Genomic DNA, 21,794 nt, shown 5'->3' on the forward strand with positions numbered 1-21,794 from the left:
TAGGTTTTCATGTCACACAGGACGTAATTCGTGCGGTTCAGAAGACTCATGATTTAGAGTATGAAATGATGTAATGTGGGGGGAGGAGGGGATTGGAGAATGGTGGGCGGAGTTTGGGACCGGGAAACTTCCTGCATTCTGCAAGAAGGCAAGCCTGATACCTTGCGGGCGAGCATGGAGTCACGTGTGTGTTTTTTAATATTTCAAGTTTTAAGTTTCTATCTTTGACTTTTTACGCTTTTGGTAGCTTTACAAAGAAAGGAATGTGGGTATGGGAGTTTTATCAGGAATGGGCAAGTTGTTAGGAAACCTTTTTTACCATAGTAACACCTACCACCACACTCCTTGTTTTTACTTCTATTTGACGCAGCTATGAAGCAATTTCGCTAGCCAAGGAGATAACCTGAGGAAGGAAGCAGTTGACTCCCGAAACATAGTTTGGCATACTGTACATACTCACAAACCGTAAGTAAACTATATTTTGGTATTTTTAATTATTTTTTTAAATACGTAGGTAAGATTATAATAATATACATCATTCAAATTCTATACATTGTGTTAGTCATTTCATATCTGTTATCTGCATTAATAAAATTTGCATACATGTAGCCACTGTATAAGTATCAGTAAAAATCTTATCTTTGTACAGCCATGTGCTCATCCACATTGTAACATCCTATGTGAATATGTAATTAATTGAAATAACATATTGTTAGGAAGATGTATTAAAATGTGTCATCTATTTTGCATCACTCCTTTCGGCCTCTGCTAGAAGGAAAGAATGGTGTGAGAAATAGCATGAACAGACAAATTAAAACTTCACCATGCTTTAGACATTATCTCAAATTCATCATTAGGGAGGAGGAGTTAAAAAGGATATGCAAGGATGGAATAGCATGTTTGTGCTGTCATGTCCACATCCTGTGATATTCCTCTTAGTCCCCCATAACCTCACATGACTGTGCCAGCACGTAATTTTCTTTTGTGTGTGTATGTTAGATGTAATGTGGCCGCGGTGGCTCAGTCGGTAAATGCGTCTGACTACCATGCTAAAGGTCCCGGGTTCGATCCCCGGCCGGTTCAAATCCGGGAACTTTTCTAACGGTGGAAGCGGCCCCGGCGCACACCCAACATCGAATAACATGGGTACCTGGGGGAAACCCTGGGGGGTAAAGGCGGTTAGGGGCGTGATGCTGATCACATCACCCCCACTCACGACCGGATCAAGAAAGTGTGGGGCGTTACCCCCACACCCCCTATACGCCTTCATGGCGTGGTGCTATGCACAGGGGAACACTTTACTTTACTTTACTTTAATGTTAGATGTATTTCAAAATTCAGAGTATCAACTGAAATAAGTCTGGCCATCCTCTTTGTGAATGGAATTGGCTTTGAAGAACCTCCAAGTCCAAAATATTAGTGAATGTCCACCATATTGTCATTGTTAAGCATGCAAACATCCTCTATACCTACAAATGTTTGTAGTTGCAAAGAATTTTTCAATTGACAAATAATTTTATTTCTAGATCAGAGCTTGTTGTGTTGCAGAGGGATGAAGAGAAGATTCAAGAAGGTATAAAAGATGGTAGAGTTGAAGCGAAGATGTGCACATGGCCAGCACTTGTACATGCAGTAGGATTGAAGCTGTGTGGAGATTTCCAGTTTCCGAATGCTACCCACACAGAAAATGCACCTCCATTACTACTTAGTGGACCATCAAAATTTCAAGTAGTGCTGCTGAAAACTGATCCAAGTGCTGACAAGTATTTATTGGAATACAACTGGAATACAACAGAGGTAAAGTATTAAATAAATATTCATTCTGCATGAATCTATACAGATCTTGTATGTGATTTGTACATTGACCCATCACCAATGTTGCCTCGCTCTTTAGACCAGAAGCTGCTACTTCTAATTTTCAAGTGGCTTCCCAATTGTCCCGACCATACTAGATCAACACCAAAATTTTTGAGTGTTCCACCATATATCATTCCCAGAACCAATCATACCAAAGATACAAGTGCATTCAAGACACATTCAACTATGTGTAAGCTATTTTTTTCAAGTAATCATATGTATTGAATTGTATTCTAATATACAACTTGGTTTCCTGAGTACTACTTTCATTAAGTTTCAATTATTATAGTTTGTCTCCAAATTCTGCACTACTGTTGCAGTGAATATACATGGGATAGAACTTTAATAGTGGCAACTATATATTTACAAGTGATACAAAATAGATACATTTGAAAGTTTTACTGTCCTTCGATGTAGTCACTAGTGTTGTGTACAATCCATTGCCAATGATGTGGAAGGTGTAGGACACCTGTAACAACACCTGTAAAGTTGGTAGTGTGAATGGAGTGGTCTACTGGGTCATGAAGCTGTTTCTTCATCTTAGAAATCAAGTCAGTCACAGGGGCTCAAGTCTAAGAAGTGTGGCAGATGGTAGAGCACATCTCGGCCCAAGTTCTGGAACAAATTGGCCACAACTTGTGCTGCATGCACCTGAGCATTATTCTATAAAATGATAGGTGGCTTCTGCAGCAAGTGTTGTCACTTCTTTCTCAATGCAAGCCACAGGATGTTCCAAAAATTAACAGCAATACTACACATTCATGGTTTGCCCTCAGGGTATGCTATGCATTAGGAAAATGCCATCTCAGTCATACATGAAAATCACTTTTACATTGCTGAAGGTTAGACAAAATGTTGATTTTTGTGGAGACCCATAATGATGTTACTTGTTTGATTGGCATTTTAATTGTGGCTCATCGATTTAGCCCATGTCTCATCCATAGTAATGATACAACATAAGAAAGCTTCTCCTTGGAGCTCGTAGTGCTCCAAGTGGGTACGAACACCGTTGTATCGCAGCCATTTCTGCATTTCCGTCAACTCATGCAGAACCCATCATGATGCAATTTTTGCATGCCCAGACATTCCTTCAGAATGTACAGCACAGTCGTATGTGCTAATCCTGACACTTGAGCTAACTCATGAATTGTATGGCATCTATCCATATCCAGTAACTCGGCAACAGCTTGCACTTCTTTGTCACTGACACTAGGACCACCTGGTCGAGGCATGTCAGCCACATTTTGGTGTCCTTATGAAGGTTTGTACCCACCTCATCACTGTCTCTAAGGCAATGCTGATTCCCTGCAAGCCTGTTGCAGACCTTGATAACACTGTCACGCTGTACGACCTCTGGCACATTCAATCTTTATCCAACTTTGCTTTTATTGTTTCGTAAACATGGTGATGATACAACAACACTACAGAGGGGTCACAAAGTGCACGTTACCCCCTTTATTTTAGGCACTACAATGGTATTTATTTGAGTGCTTGATATGCACACATACCTGATGGTTTAAGAGTACAGGACATTGGTTTGGAGACTGTCATTTTCATTGCACAGCTGAGTGCTGCACCATGTTCTGGCAGAAGTTTTGCAGAGATAATCTAAGGCCACATACATGAAGCATCACAACTCTCGAGTTCTGCAATATTGAATATTTCTGACTCTGTCATTGATGAACCCCCACAGGTGAGGTCAGGACTTCTTAGAGGCCAGGCTACAGCTGGGTAATCTTCAGAACCTCTTCCAATCCACCACCTGGAAAGGTCCTATTCAGGTAATGACACACTTTCAATGCAAAGTGTGCCAGAACATGACACAGAATTTGGCTGTGCTATGAAAATGTTGGTTTCCATATGAATGTTCCAGACTCTTAAACCATCAGGCATGTGTCCATATCAAACATAAAATCATAACCATCGTAGTGTTAAAAATAAAGAGGGGTATGCCCACCTTGTGACCACTCTGTACATTAGACTGCCAGGTAATGTTCTTCTCATCACTGCACATGCACATGATGTGGGAAAGGAGAGTCCATCTGCTCGTAGGTAGGTAGGTACCTAGTGTGTGGTATAAGCACTTTTCTATGTTCCATTACATGACATCTCTACAGCAGTGTTGCCACTTTTAAAGTTTCATCCCGTGGATATTTAGTTTTGTGGGCATAATTATGCAGTTGAAGTTACTGCAAAAGTTGCATGATATAGGTTGTTGATGAAAATGAATTGGTAGAAAGTGTGACTAGGATGTCAGAATTTGTCATAGTGTGGTTTGATTCTTCACAAAACTTCAATTGGCATGAGAGTAGAATTTGATCAAACCTCTCAAGTACCAAAGGAACAACTAACAAATGAACTTCAAATAAAATGACCAGGAAAAAATCATATGGAGCTTCAACTTCCAAAGTTGTTGGACAGGCTAAATTATTAACTATACTGAATCATGATTAGAACTATTTTTTTTTTTTTAAATTAAAATTTCCCTTAATCAAAATCTGACAATAGCAGGAATAAAATGTTCACTAAATGTTATATTATAATTTATTTACTTTTAATACATTGCATGATAAAAATCTCCTTCAAGTAGTATTTTTTACTTAAAGTATTTCGTACTGTTGCTAATTGTAATGTCATGTATCCGTCTACCTTAAAGTTTGGTTTCATGCATCATCGATCTTTTGGCATGAAAAAATGTATTTTTTAATATTTTGTTATTCAGAAGTTTATGCAGCCAACCTCCATTGTGGAGTGGTTAGCCCAGCATGCTATGACTCCAGGGTTCCCAGGTTCGAATCCCATCCTGGGCATGGGTGTTCTCTGTGAGTGTCCAGTGTCAGTTTCATCATATCATCACTCATCCTCATCTTCTCAATTAGCAAAAAGTGGTAGAGAAGCAAAGTAAAATAAACCAAATCAATCATTCAATCACTAGTTTATACAACCATAATTTGAAAGGAATTAGTAATACCACTAAAACATACTTACAGTATTTTTTATTAAAATTGTGAGAGAAAGGAATCTTTGAAATATTGACTGGGGTTGTGCTAACCTAGTCATTTGTCATCTACCCCCATGCACATTTTTATAATAATTTACCCCTAGTTCCTATCACAACATTTGTTTCTTGCTGACTGTACTTTATCATGCCCACATCCCTGTAAACTTATGTTATTAAGACAAATATGTATTAACATTTGTTTCATCTTAATTATGTGAACTATCAGTGTTGAAAGTAGCTTCATCCATTTTACTTACACTTTGGGTATGGAAGCATTATATGGTTTGGAGGAGAAAATTGATACACCTTGAAAGACAATTTCAAGTGATTAGCTTAAAAATATTATATTTAATGTATATTTTCAAGCTAATTTATTGTTGTGCAAAGTTCTCTAATTAATGTTGATATGCTATAGAAGTTTCTCTCCAACTTTTATTTTGTCAGTTATCATTTTTATATAATTAGTACTACACATCATGAAAAATATAGAAGTATAAACTTTTGTTCAGGCTATTGTCATAATACCAAATCTGTGACTGATGTGCCATTAAACTGTTGATCACTATTAGGAAAAGTTCTAAATATTCACAGCACATTGTATTTTAACAGGATAGATCCCTTATAAGCCTTACATTTGATACTCCAGGATCAGATGTAAAACGTGAACTCAGTGCCAAATTAGATGTGCATAAACAAAGCCAGGATTTGACAATATCACTTCAATCTCCACAAAGCAGATTTGAGGCAAAAGGTAAGTTAATGACCTGTAATTATGCATGGAAACTTCTTTCTCACACTTTTGCTAGTGTTCTGTCCATTCTGTGCAAGTATATAATTTCACTGACCTACATGATTTATTGTTTCAAAATTAGAGCTTTCATATAAAAATAAATAGAATGAGATATTTACTGTTGTGTTACTGATATTGCAGAGAATCTATCAGAATCATCAGAAAACTACATATTCTTAAATTAATCCAACCAGTATATTATTTCTAAAAAATTACAAAGTGTACTATTACTTTTTTTTTTAATGAATATCATTGAATTATATGAATATCTTATTTTCTATAATAGGAAAATTTAAAAACACAGAGAGTGAGAAGAATTTGGAACTTGGACTTGATATCAATGGCCAAAAGCGACTAGATGCTCAAGTGCGATTGAAAAGAACAGAGACTAAACATGGTTTCACATATCAACCAAGATTATATTTGGCTATCAATAATGATAAACTTGCAGAACTTTCAGGTAATAACTACTAATTATTTAGTACACATAATTTAAGAAATTTTGTTTGTGGTAGAATCTTTAGAGAGAAAGTATATTTGAGACATTTCTGAATAAAACATGCCATACTAAATAACTTTTCTAAGAAAAGTGGGGGGGGGGGGTATAAAAAGTCTGCTAACAGAGTTGATGGCACAGAAGTGCTTAAATGTTAACAAAGAAAGTATGGAGTTTCAAGAGGCCCAGTAAGGAAAATGTACACAATTGCACAAGTTTGAGTACTAGGCACTTTAGGATGAACGAATTCTGTGTAAAATATAAAATATATTTTATGTCAACATTTACCTCATTTCCTTATTAAGTTATCTTTCATAGTGAAATATAATTGTCTTTTGCAATTTGTACAAATTTGATTATTTACATGGCCGAGAAGTGTTCAAAACTATTAAAAATTGCCTGCTAAATGCTGTTGAGTTACTAAAAGGCAAAGTGAGGTGTAAATTGGAGTGGAAAAGGATGTATTTGCAATATTTTCAAATAATAAAGTTAGTATAGAAAACAAAAATTAACAAATTGTGATTACATGTCAATAAGTTAATAATATTATCACAACTAATAATAATATTAATAATAATATGTTTGTAAGTTATGAACAGGACTGGCATTTCAGAAATTCTGCTATACATAAACCATCTACAATAGCTTGATAGTGTTCATACATCAGTGTTTCTTTTTTGCAGTTCCACTGCATTTATGTTTATGATTTTGTTCTTGAATTTAGGAACTCTCAAGTGGGCAGATAAGAAAGGAGTGTCTCAGTATGATGTTAACTTGGATTTTAGTTCAAAGAAAATATCAACTAAAATTGATGGCTACGTGAGGAAGACTGATGCCTCCATAGCGACTAATATAAGGATGGAATACACAGTTGGAAAATCCCAGCAGGTAGAAACTGTAAAACTGGAAACCAAACTAAGCAACCAAAATTCAAAATCACTGGCTCAATCTCATGGCAATCTTCAGTTGGAATCATCAGCTTATCCACAGCTGAACTTCATTGGATCTTTGAAGTACCAAGTATGTTAGTATTTTATGTTGTTTTGTAATCAATACAATATACTAACTGAAATGTTTAGACATTGTTGACATGCTTATTTAAGTTAAACTAGTTTGAGAATCACAAGTCAATTATATATTTAATTTTGTATCAAAATTTTTAATTTGTTCTGATTTGTATTGAGCAAACTAACTAAAGTTAATGTCAAGGAAAAATAACATAACCCCTAATTTTTTATATAAAGTAGCACTTGAGGAAAAGCTCATTAACAATTGCTATATGATTTTACACTTCATAATTTCAAATAATGTACAATACAATTCTTATGCTTGAGTGAGTTAAATAATATAAGACATAAGAAAATGAAACTTTGAGAGTATATCAAGTAATAAATAATAAATAAAAGATTTATTTTCATGTCCATGTGCACACATGCACATCATATGCCTGTATTTGACAGTTATAACATGAGGTGTTCACACAAGGCATTTTCTGGTCTAGGGAGAAGATCGATCATATTTGATTATCTTAAATATGGAGAGATACAAACCAAAACCACCCTGTACACTTTGGTGTCCAACTCAGTATCTCACTACCAAAGATTCTGGGTTTGAGTCCTGTAAGGAAAGCAATGCAAAATGAGTCCATATGCAACCACCCAGACAATGAGCAGATCTGACTAGGAGCTCTGGTTCTGAACATTGCATGTAATTTTCATCAAAATTTGATTTTAATTAATATGTGTCGCTAATAAAAATGTTCCTGTTAAATTTATTCTTATCTTCATATTTTTTTTTTACTCTGTGTAACCGATTGTAGTTGCTCCACCACATATTCTTTAGCTTTCCCTCTTTTTCATGAACGATATTATTTACATAAAATATTTCAATTTTTCTCTCAATGTTTTATTCTGACATGAAAAGTTAAAACACTAGCTAGCTTAACTGGGAGATAGAAACATAATGAAAACTAACATGTGATGTATTTTCCAGCTGAATTTTTAATGTAGTAATCTTTCCTGTGTTAAACTCAAGAAGCAAATGAGAAAGAACACACAGCTTGAAAAAAGGCTACAAAGGGCTGTCAGTGTTTGGGGATATCTTATCCCCATCATCAGTATAAGAAAAAAACTAAGTACTAAAACTTGTCAGGAACTAAAAATGATTTCAGATTATGTGGAAACTGAAAACATATATTTCAAACCAAAATATTCAGGAAGCTTATCACAGGAAATAAGTTTATTCACCAAAAATCAAACCAGGCCTCCCTAATAGCATAGTGATATATACACCTAGGTACAATGTATACAAGGGTCCTGACTTCAATCCCTGGTAGTGGTACATTGCACAGTGGTTCAGATCCAACTTCAAACTGTAGGCCCAATCCTAATTAGCCGAACTGAGCATAAAGCAGACTTAAAACATTTTTTTTAAAACTAAAAATCTAGCTGTCCTTCTTCCTATCTGCTCTTCCCCCAAAGAAATAAACTTTAAACTTTGTTTAGTATGCACACAAAATATGCAATATCTAGGACGTTTTCAACAATGAAACCAGGCATGTAAAAATTTAGCTACATTGAATGGATATGAACTGGATATTATAGGATGAAGACTTAGGAAATGTAAAGCAGGTGAGAGTGGTGAAAGCACTGAACTAAAAGAGAGATTGTTAGCTGCATGTAAAAGAAATCCCCCAAAAGTATCCAGACTCCTTGAACACAAGTTTACAATGTCACATAACAACTCTGAAGGAAGAAAATGAAGTTAAGTAGAAAGAATCCATTGTCTATAAAATACAGTGTGTTTCAAAAGTTGCGCAAACCCAAACTTTGAAAATTTATATCTGTTGACAAAATTTCGACCTGCTAGTGTTGCCAGCTACGAAGATATGTCCCAAATATAGCACTTTTTCACTCAACCCATAAAATCGCCAGTCATAAATCAATCAAATGCTGCACATGATCATTACACTGGGCAACAAAAAAAAATATTTGGAAAATCGTCTAGGGTTTTTCAGCTGAATTAGACTAATTTTGATGCCCTGAGTCCGAAAATGACCTTGGTTTTGCTCAATCAGGTCAGGATTTTTTTCTACAGAAATTTCAAAAAAATCTGTTTTTCGTAAGAAAATCTAATTTCTGCTGATAAACCCCTGACAATTTTTTCCGATTCCCTCAAGAAATAAAAGTCAACGTATCCAAATTAATTCATTATTTATTTACTACATTAAATTTGATAAGCATAATCATAATATAATAAGAATGAGCGTTACATGACACAAAAGTTCAGAGTTCAAGGCAGATATCGGCGTTTCTTCGATTTCCGTGTGTGAGCAGCTGCTGGGTTGTCTCTCTTCAGCGACCAGCAGTAGTCCACCAGCATGACTGCGTCCCACCTCCCCTGGTACCTCTCCTCCATTTGGCGCATGTCCTGATGGAACCTTTCTCCCTGCTCGTCGCTCATCGCCCCAAGGTTTTCAGGAAACCAGTCCATGTGTGAGAACAGGAAGTGCATCTTTATACTCATCAAACACCCGAGTTTTTGGAAGGCCTCTATCATGCTGCTGATGAGTGTGGCGTGGTTTGGTGCCTTCGTGTTCCCCAGGAAGTTGTTCACCACCTGCACAAACGATTTCCAGGCGGCGCACTCAAGCGTGTTCATGGAGTTTTGGAACTCAGTGTCCTGTATGAGCTGCCGTATCTGTGGGCCATCAAAAATGCCGGCCTTGAGCTTCTCAATGGTCAGTCGAGGAAATGCTCGGCACATGTAGTTGAAGCACCTCCCATCCTTGTCCAGAGCGCGTGTGAACTGTTTCATTAACCCAAGCTTCATGTGTAGCGGTGGGATCAATATCTTCTCCCGGTCAACAAGAGGTTCGTTTATGATGTTTCTCGCCCCAGGTACTAACTGCTCTCGCGCCGGCCACTCTTTCTTTACATAGTGCTGGACTCTGTCTCGACTGTCCCACATACATATAAAGCATGGGTACTTCGTGAACCCGGACTGCTGACCTAGTAGAAAGTTCACCATCTTGAAGTCGACGCAGATCATCCATTGGTGCTGCTTATATTGGATTTTGTCAAGCACATACTTCACTGCTTCATATTTCTCTTTGAGAGTTGTGGAGTGCGCAAGAGGGATTGAGGCGAACTGGTTCCCGTTGTGGAGGAGCACACACTTCAAAGAGCGCTTGCAGCTGTCAATGAAGAGTCGCCAATCTGTCGGATCGTATGTAGGAGTGCCGAGTTTATGAAGAAGTCCGGCGACATCTCGGCAGTACACGAGGTCTTCCTCCTGGCAGAAGTAGCCCATGTACTCCTCATGCCTTCTACGGAAGAAAGTGATACGCGCGTCCTCGCCAAGTAAATTTTTCTCTTTGAGTCTGGAGGCCAACAGCTCGGAGGAAGTCTTCGACAAGCTGAGATCCCGAACCAGATCATTCAGCTCACATTGTGAAAAGGGCTGCGGACCATCTTGTGTTTCATACTCCTGTTCTGTATCTCCTACGTCGTCTGAAGTGGTGGCCTCATCGTCGGTGTGAGGAAGCTGTGGGAACGCTGGTACAGGTATTTCTTCGCAGTGAGCAACTGGACGGCAGGCAGATGGAAGGTCGGGGTACTGGAGGATGTGCCGATTCTTCCGGTTGATGCCAGTAGTATTGATGGCGCAGAAGTAACAATCCGATGCATGGTCAAGCGGCTCCCTCCAAACCATCGGAATCCCAAACTTCAGTGAAGTTTTGGCGCCCTTAGTCCACCGCCTGAGGTATTCCACGCACGTCTTGCACACCGTGTGCGGTGCCCAGGACTTATCTTGGTCACCTAGCTTGACTTTAAAGTACGCCTGGTATGCGTGCTTCACGAATCTTGTGATGTTCTTCCTGTCCGCTGATAGCGTGTATTCTCCGCAGATGTAGCAGAAAACGTCAGGATTATTCCTGCATGAACGTCGCGCCGAAGCCATCTGAAAGTAATAAATAATATTATATTATTATAATATATATATATAAATTAAGTGGTGTGAAAGTAATTAAAAAATATTATATTATAATATTATAAAATATATATATAAATTAAGTGGTGTGAAAGTAATTAAAAAATATAGGACACTTCGACCCCTGCTGTAGCTCAAAAGGTTGACCTGATTGAGCAAAACCAAGGTCATTTTCGGACTCAGGGCATCAAAATTAGTCTAATTTAGCTGAGAAACCCTGGACGATTTTTTGCCTGTTACCCAGTGTTATTGGTCACAAATGACAGACTGACATGACATCAGTCATCAGACGTCTAATTGTGAGACTCTGATAATTTCTTATATAGTTTTCTCATTCAAAAGTGCATTTCTGGAAAAAATTGAACGCTGCCTTCTGCCAGTTATTAATTTATTTAATTTTCTGTATGAAATAAATTGATAATGTTAAGCATTAAAAAATATCTCGAAGGATGAGGCTTTATAATGCAGCAAACCCGATGTAAATATCTCTTACGGTTTTTGTGATATAAATTTTCAAAATTTGGGTTGTGTGACTTTTGAAACACACTGTGTATATATAGAGAGATAATGTTTAATGAGCTGTGTAATTTATAGTTTAATCTGCAGCTGCCAAAGAAAGTACATTGGCTAGACAAAGAACCCAATCAAAATCCAAGCCTGAGAAAAATAGGCTGTGGTGTTTTTTTCTTTTTTAAACATCTCTTACCTGACTATACCTTGGTAGTTTGCAACTAATTGCACATGTTAGGACCAAGCTAGAAAAAAAATGTAAAGGAATATATAATAGTCCTCAAACCAGCAAATAACTTCAATGACAATGGTCTTCATAATCTTCTTTTTGCTTTTCTTACACTAAAAAAATACAAAACAGTATGGGATAATTTTATGGTCTCAAAATATTTTATCAGCTACAACACTGGGATGTAGCAGCTTCCACATCTGAGAAATCATATATGTACAGAGTTTGTGCATTTTTATCTTTCATCATTCCTCTCTCATCCTGATGATGGGGAAGAGATCCCCTTTGTAGCTTCTTTGTTTTCTCCTGTGTAGTGTCTTGTGTTTCTCAATGTATTTGCAGGCAAGACTATGTACTTTTCTGCACAATGTATCTTTTCATATTTGAATTAATTATATGCTAATTGTAGAATATAATTCTGTATTAATATTTAGAAAGGTGCATAAGTGTATTATTATTATTTTAAATTTCAGCGTGCTCAAGGACATATTGAAAGCAAGATAGAAATTAACTCAAACCCTGACTTGGATGATGATGCGCATAAACTGACTATATTGCAAGTATTTACATACTGGAAAACATATGAAGGCAGCAAAATGAACACTACTGTTCACATAACAAAACCAATAAGTAATATAGACTTAAAGTTTGGATTCAATCATCATGTAATGGGGTCGTCAAGAAATTCAGAATTACTACTAAGGTATTCACCAGGTATGATTAAAACTTTGGCATGCATATGTGGCATTCTTTATGATGCATTGTTGTACTGATACTTGCTAAAATTAGCACATATTTTGTATGTTTCATGTCACTTGATTTGTTATCAAAGAGAGATAAAAAGTGGTGAATCATATCATTTTTTTTTTGCTGCCTAAAATCTTGCAAGATACTTGGTTATTAATGTGGAACAAATAGATATTATATGTAGTGGAACCTCGATTTTACTTTTTTCAGGAGACCAAGCTAAAAAAACGTGAAATGTGGGAAAATGTAAAATCGAGGAAACTTTTATGACATTTTACTATTTTGGAACCATCAAGACTGAATGTATAATGCGGGAAAATGTAAATTCTGGGCACATAAAATCAGGGTTTCACAATATGTTTAATTTCTTTGTTCATTTTGAAATTTAAAGCTTGTTATTTAGGACAATATATGGTGTTAAACTGTAGTAATTTTACTCTTCATTTTGCATTAATTATAACCAAAACATGATCACATTCTCCTGATAAGAATGATGATGATAAATGTGGTGTCTATTATTGTTACTCAATAAGACATTGAAAATCAAACATTACTCAATGAAGGTTGTAGTTGTCATATCAAGATAACAAAGTATATTAGCAATGAAACAAATCTATCATTAGGAAGAACGCGTGATAGTCTGTTTGACATAATCAGGAGCAATTATGAAATATTTTGAAACATCAAAATTCTGTAAAAATGAAACAATGAAGTCCTTTGGTTTCTCATTTTGTGTAGCTATATATTGCAGTTTAAGTTTGAGATGCGTTTTTTTTTAAAAAATTATGGTTGTTTTACTTACAGGAAAAGATATCAGAGCTACAGTTTCTTTGGAAATTCCAAGAGGAAGTTTGTTATACCTTGAGGGAAAATTGAATATCAGTTTACCATCCATGAACCCATTTTTCTTGGCAGGAAGATTACATGAAAAGGCACCAAAGGAGTATGATGTTAGTATAAGATATATTTTCTTGAAATACTATATTTTACTTCCTCATTGTCAAGTATAATTCTGAAACCAAAACTAATGCTAAATTTCCATGAAAACCACATGTAGAGTAATGTAAATATTGCAAAATGCAATAACGATGAGCAAAAATCTGAACTCTGTGTACCCAGCTGTGGAAGAGCAAGTTCTTGTAAGTAAAATGTGTAAGGAACTGAATCATTCATTATGTTTCTTTACATTGTAATAATGTATACATTATTACTATTAAGCTATCACCCTAAAAAGATGGACTATTTACAAAAGGCATTTTATGTTCTGTACTACTGAAGCTCCTTGGGGCTATGGAACTGTTCAAACTGCTTATATCTCTACCAATTTTAATGCATTTTCCATGACTAATTTAGTTATCTCTCATATTAGTTGTAATAATCCTGTATCAATCATCTTCTTTTAAACTTAAAATACATTTTGGTGCAAGAGATGTCTCCTGTCCTGTGGATATCACAATAACTTCGTGTGTTTGCATGTGTGGCAAAGATTCAGGTTAGATTCTTCGTAGAGTCTGCACATTTTGTTGATATTTCTGCATAGTACATCAACTGAGTGTGCCAAACGAAGGTACACAGTAACTTTGTGTAACACTCTTTTCACTCTTCATGTCCAGATATTAGTATTCATTCAAATAATACACTGAAACATTTTGTAACTTTTCTTTAAAGTTACCATTTAAATATTACGTAGTTAGTACTTTTCCTTTCACATTTGAAATTCACATGCATGCACAAATTTTAACATCCACAAGAAAGCTAATAAAATTATCATAAAACTGCGACTTTGTTTTAAATTTTGAGTGGAGAGTAAAATAAAATTTCTCAATGAAAGGCAAACACCTGTTGGATTTAAATTCATGTAGAAAAGTACAATTTAATGCTATATTGTAAATAGAATCCCAATTTTGGTTTGGAAACTTTGCATTTATTTTATCCTTTCTATCCTAATAGGCACATTCATTATCTACACCTTCTATCATGTATGTGCAATTCATAGAAGTAAATACTTTTGATAGTCTCCTTAACTCAGATAATATAGGATTTTAATTAAGATTATATAGAGACATTAAGTCTCCTATGAAATAATCCAATTACAAGATGTTCCTTCAGTGTTGATCATTCATATTTAATTCAGTTCATCTTTCATAAAGTGTAGTTCATATTATATATAAAGTAAGTTTCATATCTTTCTTGGTTGTTGTGGTGTAAACTTTCTTCACATTATTTATTAATATATTGAGACATTTAATTGTAATGTTTGAAATTATGTCATTTTAGTAGTGGCATTGACACAATAATTTCCAATGCACAAATTATTACTATATTTTTCTTTATAATAGTTGAATTGTATCACTAACAGAATATTTTGTTATGCAGATAGAATTGTCTGGAACATGGTTTAGTGGAGACACATTCTCAGTGCAAGGATCATATCACAATAGGTCATCAGGAAAACTTTTTAATCGTAGCTTAAAACTATTGCTGAGATCGAACATGTTTGAGGACATTGCTGTTTCTGCAAAAATATTCAGGAATGATAAGGAAATAAAACTTGAATTTCAGGTATATCACTTTTTCTTGTTAAATTTCACTTGTTTAGGTGTATGATTTGGTATCAAATTCACCAGAATTATCTCCTGGTGTTCATTACAGCAAATATACTGACAATTGTAACCATCTATTTATTGGTAGTTGAAATATGTACCCCCACTCAACCACACATTTACGTAGGGGAAGGTAACCAAATTTTGGATACTTAATTTTAAATGATAGTATTTGTGAAATTTTTTGAAATAATTATTTGTATGCAAATTTTGGGTGTGAAAGATAGGTTGCCTAATTTCAGATAGGGTATTTCCTAATATCAGACAGGGTTTCTCATTTAAAATTTCAATTTTCAATACAAACAAAAATAGACTTACAAACTGATCTCAAATGAATATATATAAAGTTATTATGTGCATATGCATATTGGAAAATAGGAGATCTATTTTACTTCCTTCACCGACAGTATTCACATTTGAAAGTCTTCCACCCATTTTCCTCTGCTCCTGCACATATCTTGTGAACCCATCTTAAGCACTTCACACATCTTACCCAGTCTCTTCTCCAGATGTATCCTCTCAGTAGGGAACGGAACAATAGATGCACTTCTCATCTGCCACATCCATCTTCATAGTCTATGAATAGATTCTCCACCACCACTTCCCTCATTTGAAGTTGCATCCATAATGATGGATTTTGTCTTGATTTTTCATGATTTTTTGGGGGACTTCTAGTTTCTTTTTGCTTCGGCGATCTTCTCTTCTGTAAAATTATCTCTCCTGCATTGAATGCTTTGTTGCTACTTTCTACTAGTTCCTTGTGGAAAGGAGTATTTAGAAAGAGTGCACAATTTGGATGGTCAAATTTTGTATCCGAAATTAGGCAACCCAGTTGTGTATTTAATATGGCATTCTGTCTGTTCGATCCCTGCAATAAAGTGATTAAAACTAGGTAGTTAAGAGTTCATAAATTTCTTAAGATTATATCAAGTTTGTAAAGAAGCAGGTAAATACTAACCTTTTTGTTGTAAGCCTTAAGTTTGAAGTGTGAAATATTATAACAAAACTCATGAAAAGTCCAAAACTACAGCCACAATGTAAAAATGCAACTTTCAAGGTCAGGCACAAGGATGCAACTGTTAAACAAAGAAACGTGTCAGTTTGCATAATCTACACTTTGGTGCTACTGTTCTGGGGTGAAATATTGAGGTATCCAAAATTAGGCAACTATCCGAAATTTGGGCACTTCACCCTACATATATATTTTAAAGAGACTACATTTTTTTCAACTAATTTTTCTCATTAACCAAAGTTATCATTTTCTTTGTTATCTGTTGAAAAGGAATAATAATCAAATGTTAGTAGAAAATCAAATACTGAATATAAAAATGAATAAATGTGAAACAATTTCATGAAACACATTGTCTAATTTTTACATTATTGATCTCATGAATGGTATCAAAATCATACTCTGAATGTGTTATGTCTCAAAAAAACAATTTTGGTGCCATTCAGAAACATGAAATAAAGTTGAAATTAAATTTTATGTATTTCAATTGGTTAGTTATGAATTTATTTAATGGAATGTGAACAATTGTAGTAAAAGATAAATGATTTCTTTCAATTCATGCTTTACATGTACATAATAAAAATTATATGTATCTGCTATGGTTTCAGCTCTCTAAATTTGTTTCTTTTTATTTCTGTTCATGAGACCGTAATATTGTACAAATGTCCTGCATCTTCCTCAGGGCTTCTGTTTTAAGAAAACATTCGTGGTAGTGAGGTGTTTAAAAACCTGATCATATAACTACATATTAAGAACACAAGGGCACTAAAGTCCTCTTCTATATTTATATCAGGTGTTCTTTGCTTTCCACTGATATTCCTGATCCTGCATTATTTTCAATTTATTACTCGCTGCACATGATAAATCTTACATATGTGCACAGGCAGAAATGTGGTAGTTGTTAATTTTAATGGGATCAGTATTTCAATACATGTTTCTTGCTTCATTACTTCAGTCTGTTCCAAGTCTGCTCATGAGAGGTTCTTAAGCTTGTCACAATAGGTTATAAATACAAAATCAGTTTATCCCTACAAATTATTATTTTGTTCAAAATTGTCTACTATGTCTTGTATTATAATATATGTAAATAGTTTCTTAATAAAGATATTTTTTCTTCCCATAGACAGAATACATAGATAGTAAATACTCCATAATGTTGAAGCATGAAACTTTGACTGAGAGAGAGATGGTGACGCATGTGGAATTTCGAAATAAAAACAGTGTATATTCACTAACATCATCAATTCACTTAAATGAATTGAAGCAGATAATATTGGAGCTACATATAGATAAGTAAGCACAGTTACTTCTTTTTCAAAAAAAGCTGTTGTCACAGTTGTTTTATTTTTAATTTTGGTTTTAAAATTATGTCCACTGATGTCAGTGTCTTTCAGCATAATTTTATGTGATACTTGTGACTTCATTTCATTCTAATTGCCAGTGACGTGCGGTGACGTCGACACTTGGGGTAGCAGTCAGTGGCATGCTCAAGGGGGGGGGGTTGGCCCTTTACGGCCAGTATTCCTACAAAAAAGAAGAATGTCAATAACAGAAAAAGGTTGCAAAATTATGAATGAGTACTAGAAAAAAGTACACGTAACCCCCACCCACATTCGAAAATAAAAAAACTATTTGATTTGACTCTAAGCCAGAGATCCTGGGTTCGAATCTCGGATTGGCCATTTGTGTTCTTTGTGTGTGTCCCTTCATCAATTTTGTCGTACCAAAGGTGGCGGAAAAGCGAAGTAAAATAAACCAAATTGAGCAATCAATCAATGATTTGATTTCATTTTTGTTACTTAGCGTCGCTTTTTTTGTCACATTTGGTTAATTGCGAAGATACCATGAAATTGATGAAGGGACGAGCACAGGGAACGCAATGCCTGGGTCGGGGTTTGAACCCGGAAATCCTGGTGTCGTAGCATGCTGTGATAACAACTTCCCCACGCTTGGTTGATTTGGTGACAGGTAACAAAACACAACACACTTTTTTGTAGTTTCTTCAATGATATTCATTTGACTTTTTGAGTTCTGAGATACATTTTTTATTCCAAATTATTTCATTATTCACTGCAACACATAGGACAAGAATGCGCACTCATCACGGGTTCGAATCCTGGCCTGGATTGTTCATATGAGGTCCCTTAACCAATTTCATCATATTATCACTCAATCCTCATTTTTGCGATAACCAAATGTGGCAGAAAAGCGAAGTAAAATAAACCAAACCAACAACAATATGAACACGCGTTCTCTTGCCCAAATAAATACATCCGTACTTATGACTGTTAGAGACCAAGAGTAGTATATTTAAATAAAACACTACTAAAACGAGAGTCAGAGAGAGCCTGAGCACATATTTGTAATTTAATCATTATATATTCCATATTTGAAAAAGAAAAAAAGAAAGAAGCATAACATTATTGTCTGCACATAACACGTTCCTATTTCATAAATAATAAAACTACATCCCATATTATACGTACATACACACATATTGTACAACGTATAAAAGGTTGTGTAAATACAGAGAACATACGTACTGTAGAAAATTTTACCCTGAGTTCTTTAGAGGATTTACAAAAAATCTATGAGGAACCAATCCCCTATATGTCCTATAGGAGATAGACTGGGGGACCTGAAAGCCTGGGCTTTCAACCATTGCAGCGGGGCGCGAGGGGGCAAGGGAGGTAGAGGTAGAAATCTTCCTTTTCCTTGGGCCGGCCGTTCCTACCTGGAAACTGGTCTGGCGGAAGAAGAGCGAGCTAGGGTATCCAGCCAGCTTTGCCCGCGGAGAACACCGATGGACGAGAAGAGCGTGGAAGAGAAGGTGTTGCGTATGATCTGTGGTGGCTTTAACAAGACAATAAATATTGTGATTTGAATATAATTCGAGATGTGAGATTGATTGATCCATCTCTGCTAGACTAGCTACTCCTCAGTGCACGTCACTGCTAATTGCATAAATTACACATTTGTGGAACAAAGATATATGATACTTTCATTGATCATGGTAGGTAATGCTGTGTCTGAAAAATATAGCTAAATCTTTATTTTCGCCTGCTCAGTGGTTAAGATTGACAAGTGGTCTACTTTCGCTCTAACCATAAAGGTTCCCAGGTTCAAGTCAGGTGTTCTTTGTGAGTGTTATTTCATCAATTTCATCTAATCACTCATTGAAATCATCACATTTAGCTAAAAGTTGGAGAAAAGTGACATAAAATAACAATATATACAAACATTCTAAATCTTTCTTTTCTAGGTACAGAGATATTTATATTGCTTTAAAAGGAGCTAATGAAGTTGAAAGAAAAGAGGCAGGGTTTGAAATAAAATGGGATGCTAATAGAGATCCTGGTCAAAAGTTTGGAGCCATGGTTTCCCTATACCATCCTGCTCCTTTGAATTACAGTGGAAATTTGCTGCTTTCTTATCCAGGACGTACGATTAAAGGAGGCTTTCATGGAGGATTGCAAGGTACATCGATTTTAGTTACTTATAATATATTCTTATATTCATAATGTTCACTGAGTAAATGTTATTACAATAAATTTTCAGAAGTTAGGAGAAGTTCACACTTAAATTGTTACAGCTTAGCTTATTTACATGCATTCCACCATGCAATGAAGACACAAAGTGGGGAAAGCCTGCCTAGAATATACACTGTCAACATTTACTTAAATAACACACTCCGTACATTTAAAAAAAATATGCTTTGTGCCACAAAATGCTATTATTTTATCTTGATCACTGTTGAAATATTTCCACTTTAACAAGGAATATTATTGTAATTTATTCATGAATTTAGTTTATACATATAATTGTTTTTCAAACCTATTATATTGTTGTTGCCTAGTTGACTGAGCATGTTCAGTGCTAGACTCAAGATCTTGCCACTGATTATACCTGGTATGAGTCCTTGCGTGGACACACTGCAAGTGTCACTTCATGAGTTTAATCAAATCATCATTCATCAACAATATTGCAATTAGCCTGAATCAGTAGCGGCTGATGCCTATTCGAGCACATGCATGTGCACACCCAAATAAATGTGTAATGTAATTAATGTTTATTATATTTATTCATTGAATGCCATCCCTTCAAAACATCAAATGTTCCCGGGCCACATCACCTTCCATTTACTTCCTTACATCAGCTTTTCTACCTGAGTAACTCACGTCGAATGGGCATGAACACAATTAGCAAGTAAGTGCACACAGGTGTATACCAAAGTGGCGCTGTGTTCGACGGCGGATAGAAGAAGCAGAAAGGCTCTTTTTATAGCTTGGATCAGTGGGTTCTCAGACTCGCCTCGCACCAAGAATTGAGACATAGTAGCTATGGGCATGCACTCTTCCCTGTTCATCATGTAGTGTTGCAATCTTTCCATTCCTTGCCATGTGATGGGAGTCGAGAACAACTCATGCATCATTGCAAATTGAGAGACTTTTTTTTTTTTTTTCAGAAATGAAATTTCGATCTCTCTCACCTCTCGTGGTTCTGAGCATAGCATCGAAATCCGAATGGGGGAAGGGTGGGAACAGTAGGGGAGAGGGGGTGGCATGTAGAGATGAGTGTATTCAAGGATGCAAGGCCAGATGCAATAAGTGGAATACGTTGATACAGGTGCTGAAAAAATAATTTTAAAAAAATGTCAGTGGTTTGAATTTAAAACATTCATAATGTCGTAGAGGAATTGGTGTCATTTAGCCACTATGACTTGTACAAGTATTTGGAAGTTCAACGAAAGTTTTAAATAATTAGAGTTTAATCTTGTACTTTTGTCACAGAACCATCAATCCAGATAATGTAACTTGTACTATTATGTCACACACTTGACATAATTTTTGTAAAGGTGCTGGCAAGAACTAGTTGCATTTGATTAGGGTTTTGAGGATCCTCATTACAATGACTAAAGTGAATAAGTACATTAAAAATGGTAATTAACTTAGGCGTACGATGAAATGTTTATGTGGCATTAAACTTGGGTTTCTGATGGGACATATTTACATTGAAGAAAGATAATATACATTATTAATACACAGTAATTACAGAAAATATTGGCGATATTATTATCCCTTACAAACCATAGTAATTTATCGGTATAGCGTTGAGTGATTTTGTCAGGTCATCGGATGCTGAATTTTCTACAGGTCACTAAAGAGGCCAAACAACACATCTTCTCTCGTAATCTATTAAAGAAATCACTGGGGTATTTTGAATAATAAACCTTATTTTTATAAATTTTAATAAAATATAACTCTGATATCGTCTCATTATCAGTGAAAGGTATGCCATAACTTGGATTGCTAATACGATTAGCAGAAAGGGCTTGGAATAATTGGGTAACAACACTCCTTCTAGATGCGAGGCCAAGGTGCACACCCATAGACCCAGACCACCAGCCACCACTGGCTTGAAGTAGCACAAAATAAGAAAAATTCAATACGAATAACGTTAAATTGTTTTCCTTTTTATTTTTATTGCATATAGCATTTTTTTAGTGGTAGGTGGACTTCGCTTTTCCATAATACACATTTATCATCAGAATATACAACAA

The 21,794-nt window shown here is 35.5% G+C and overlaps 1 protein-coding gene across 1 annotated transcript in view; it reads left to right on the plus strand.

Annotated features, from left to right (window-relative positions):
* Positions 1–21,794, plus strand: part of Apoltp (Apolipoprotein lipid transfer particle) — a 335,784-nt gene that overhangs the window by 149,774 nt on the left and 164,216 nt on the right. The window contains exons 20-28 of the mRNA XM_083117428.1: positions 1,527–1,797; positions 5,468–5,609; positions 5,935–6,108; positions 6,869–7,164; positions 12,349–12,589; positions 13,427–13,572; positions 14,999–15,184; positions 17,358–17,527; positions 19,497–19,711. Of these exons, the coding sequence (XP_082973554.1) occupies positions 1,527–1,797; positions 5,468–5,609; positions 5,935–6,108; positions 6,869–7,164; positions 12,349–12,589; positions 13,427–13,572; positions 14,999–15,184; positions 17,358–17,527; positions 19,497–19,711 (1,841 nt within the window). The remainder of the gene's footprint in view (positions 1–1,526; positions 1,798–5,467; positions 5,610–5,934; positions 6,109–6,868; positions 7,165–12,348; positions 12,590–13,426; positions 13,573–14,998; positions 15,185–17,357; positions 17,528–19,496; positions 19,712–21,794) is intronic.

The sequence above is a fragment of the Lepisma saccharinum genome, chromosome 2, assembly GCF_977018435.1.
Source record: "Lepisma saccharinum chromosome 2, izLepSacc3.1, whole genome shotgun sequence".
In the NCBI taxonomy this organism is placed as follows: Eukaryota; Metazoa; Arthropoda; class Insecta; order Zygentoma; family Lepismatidae; genus Lepisma; species Lepisma saccharinum.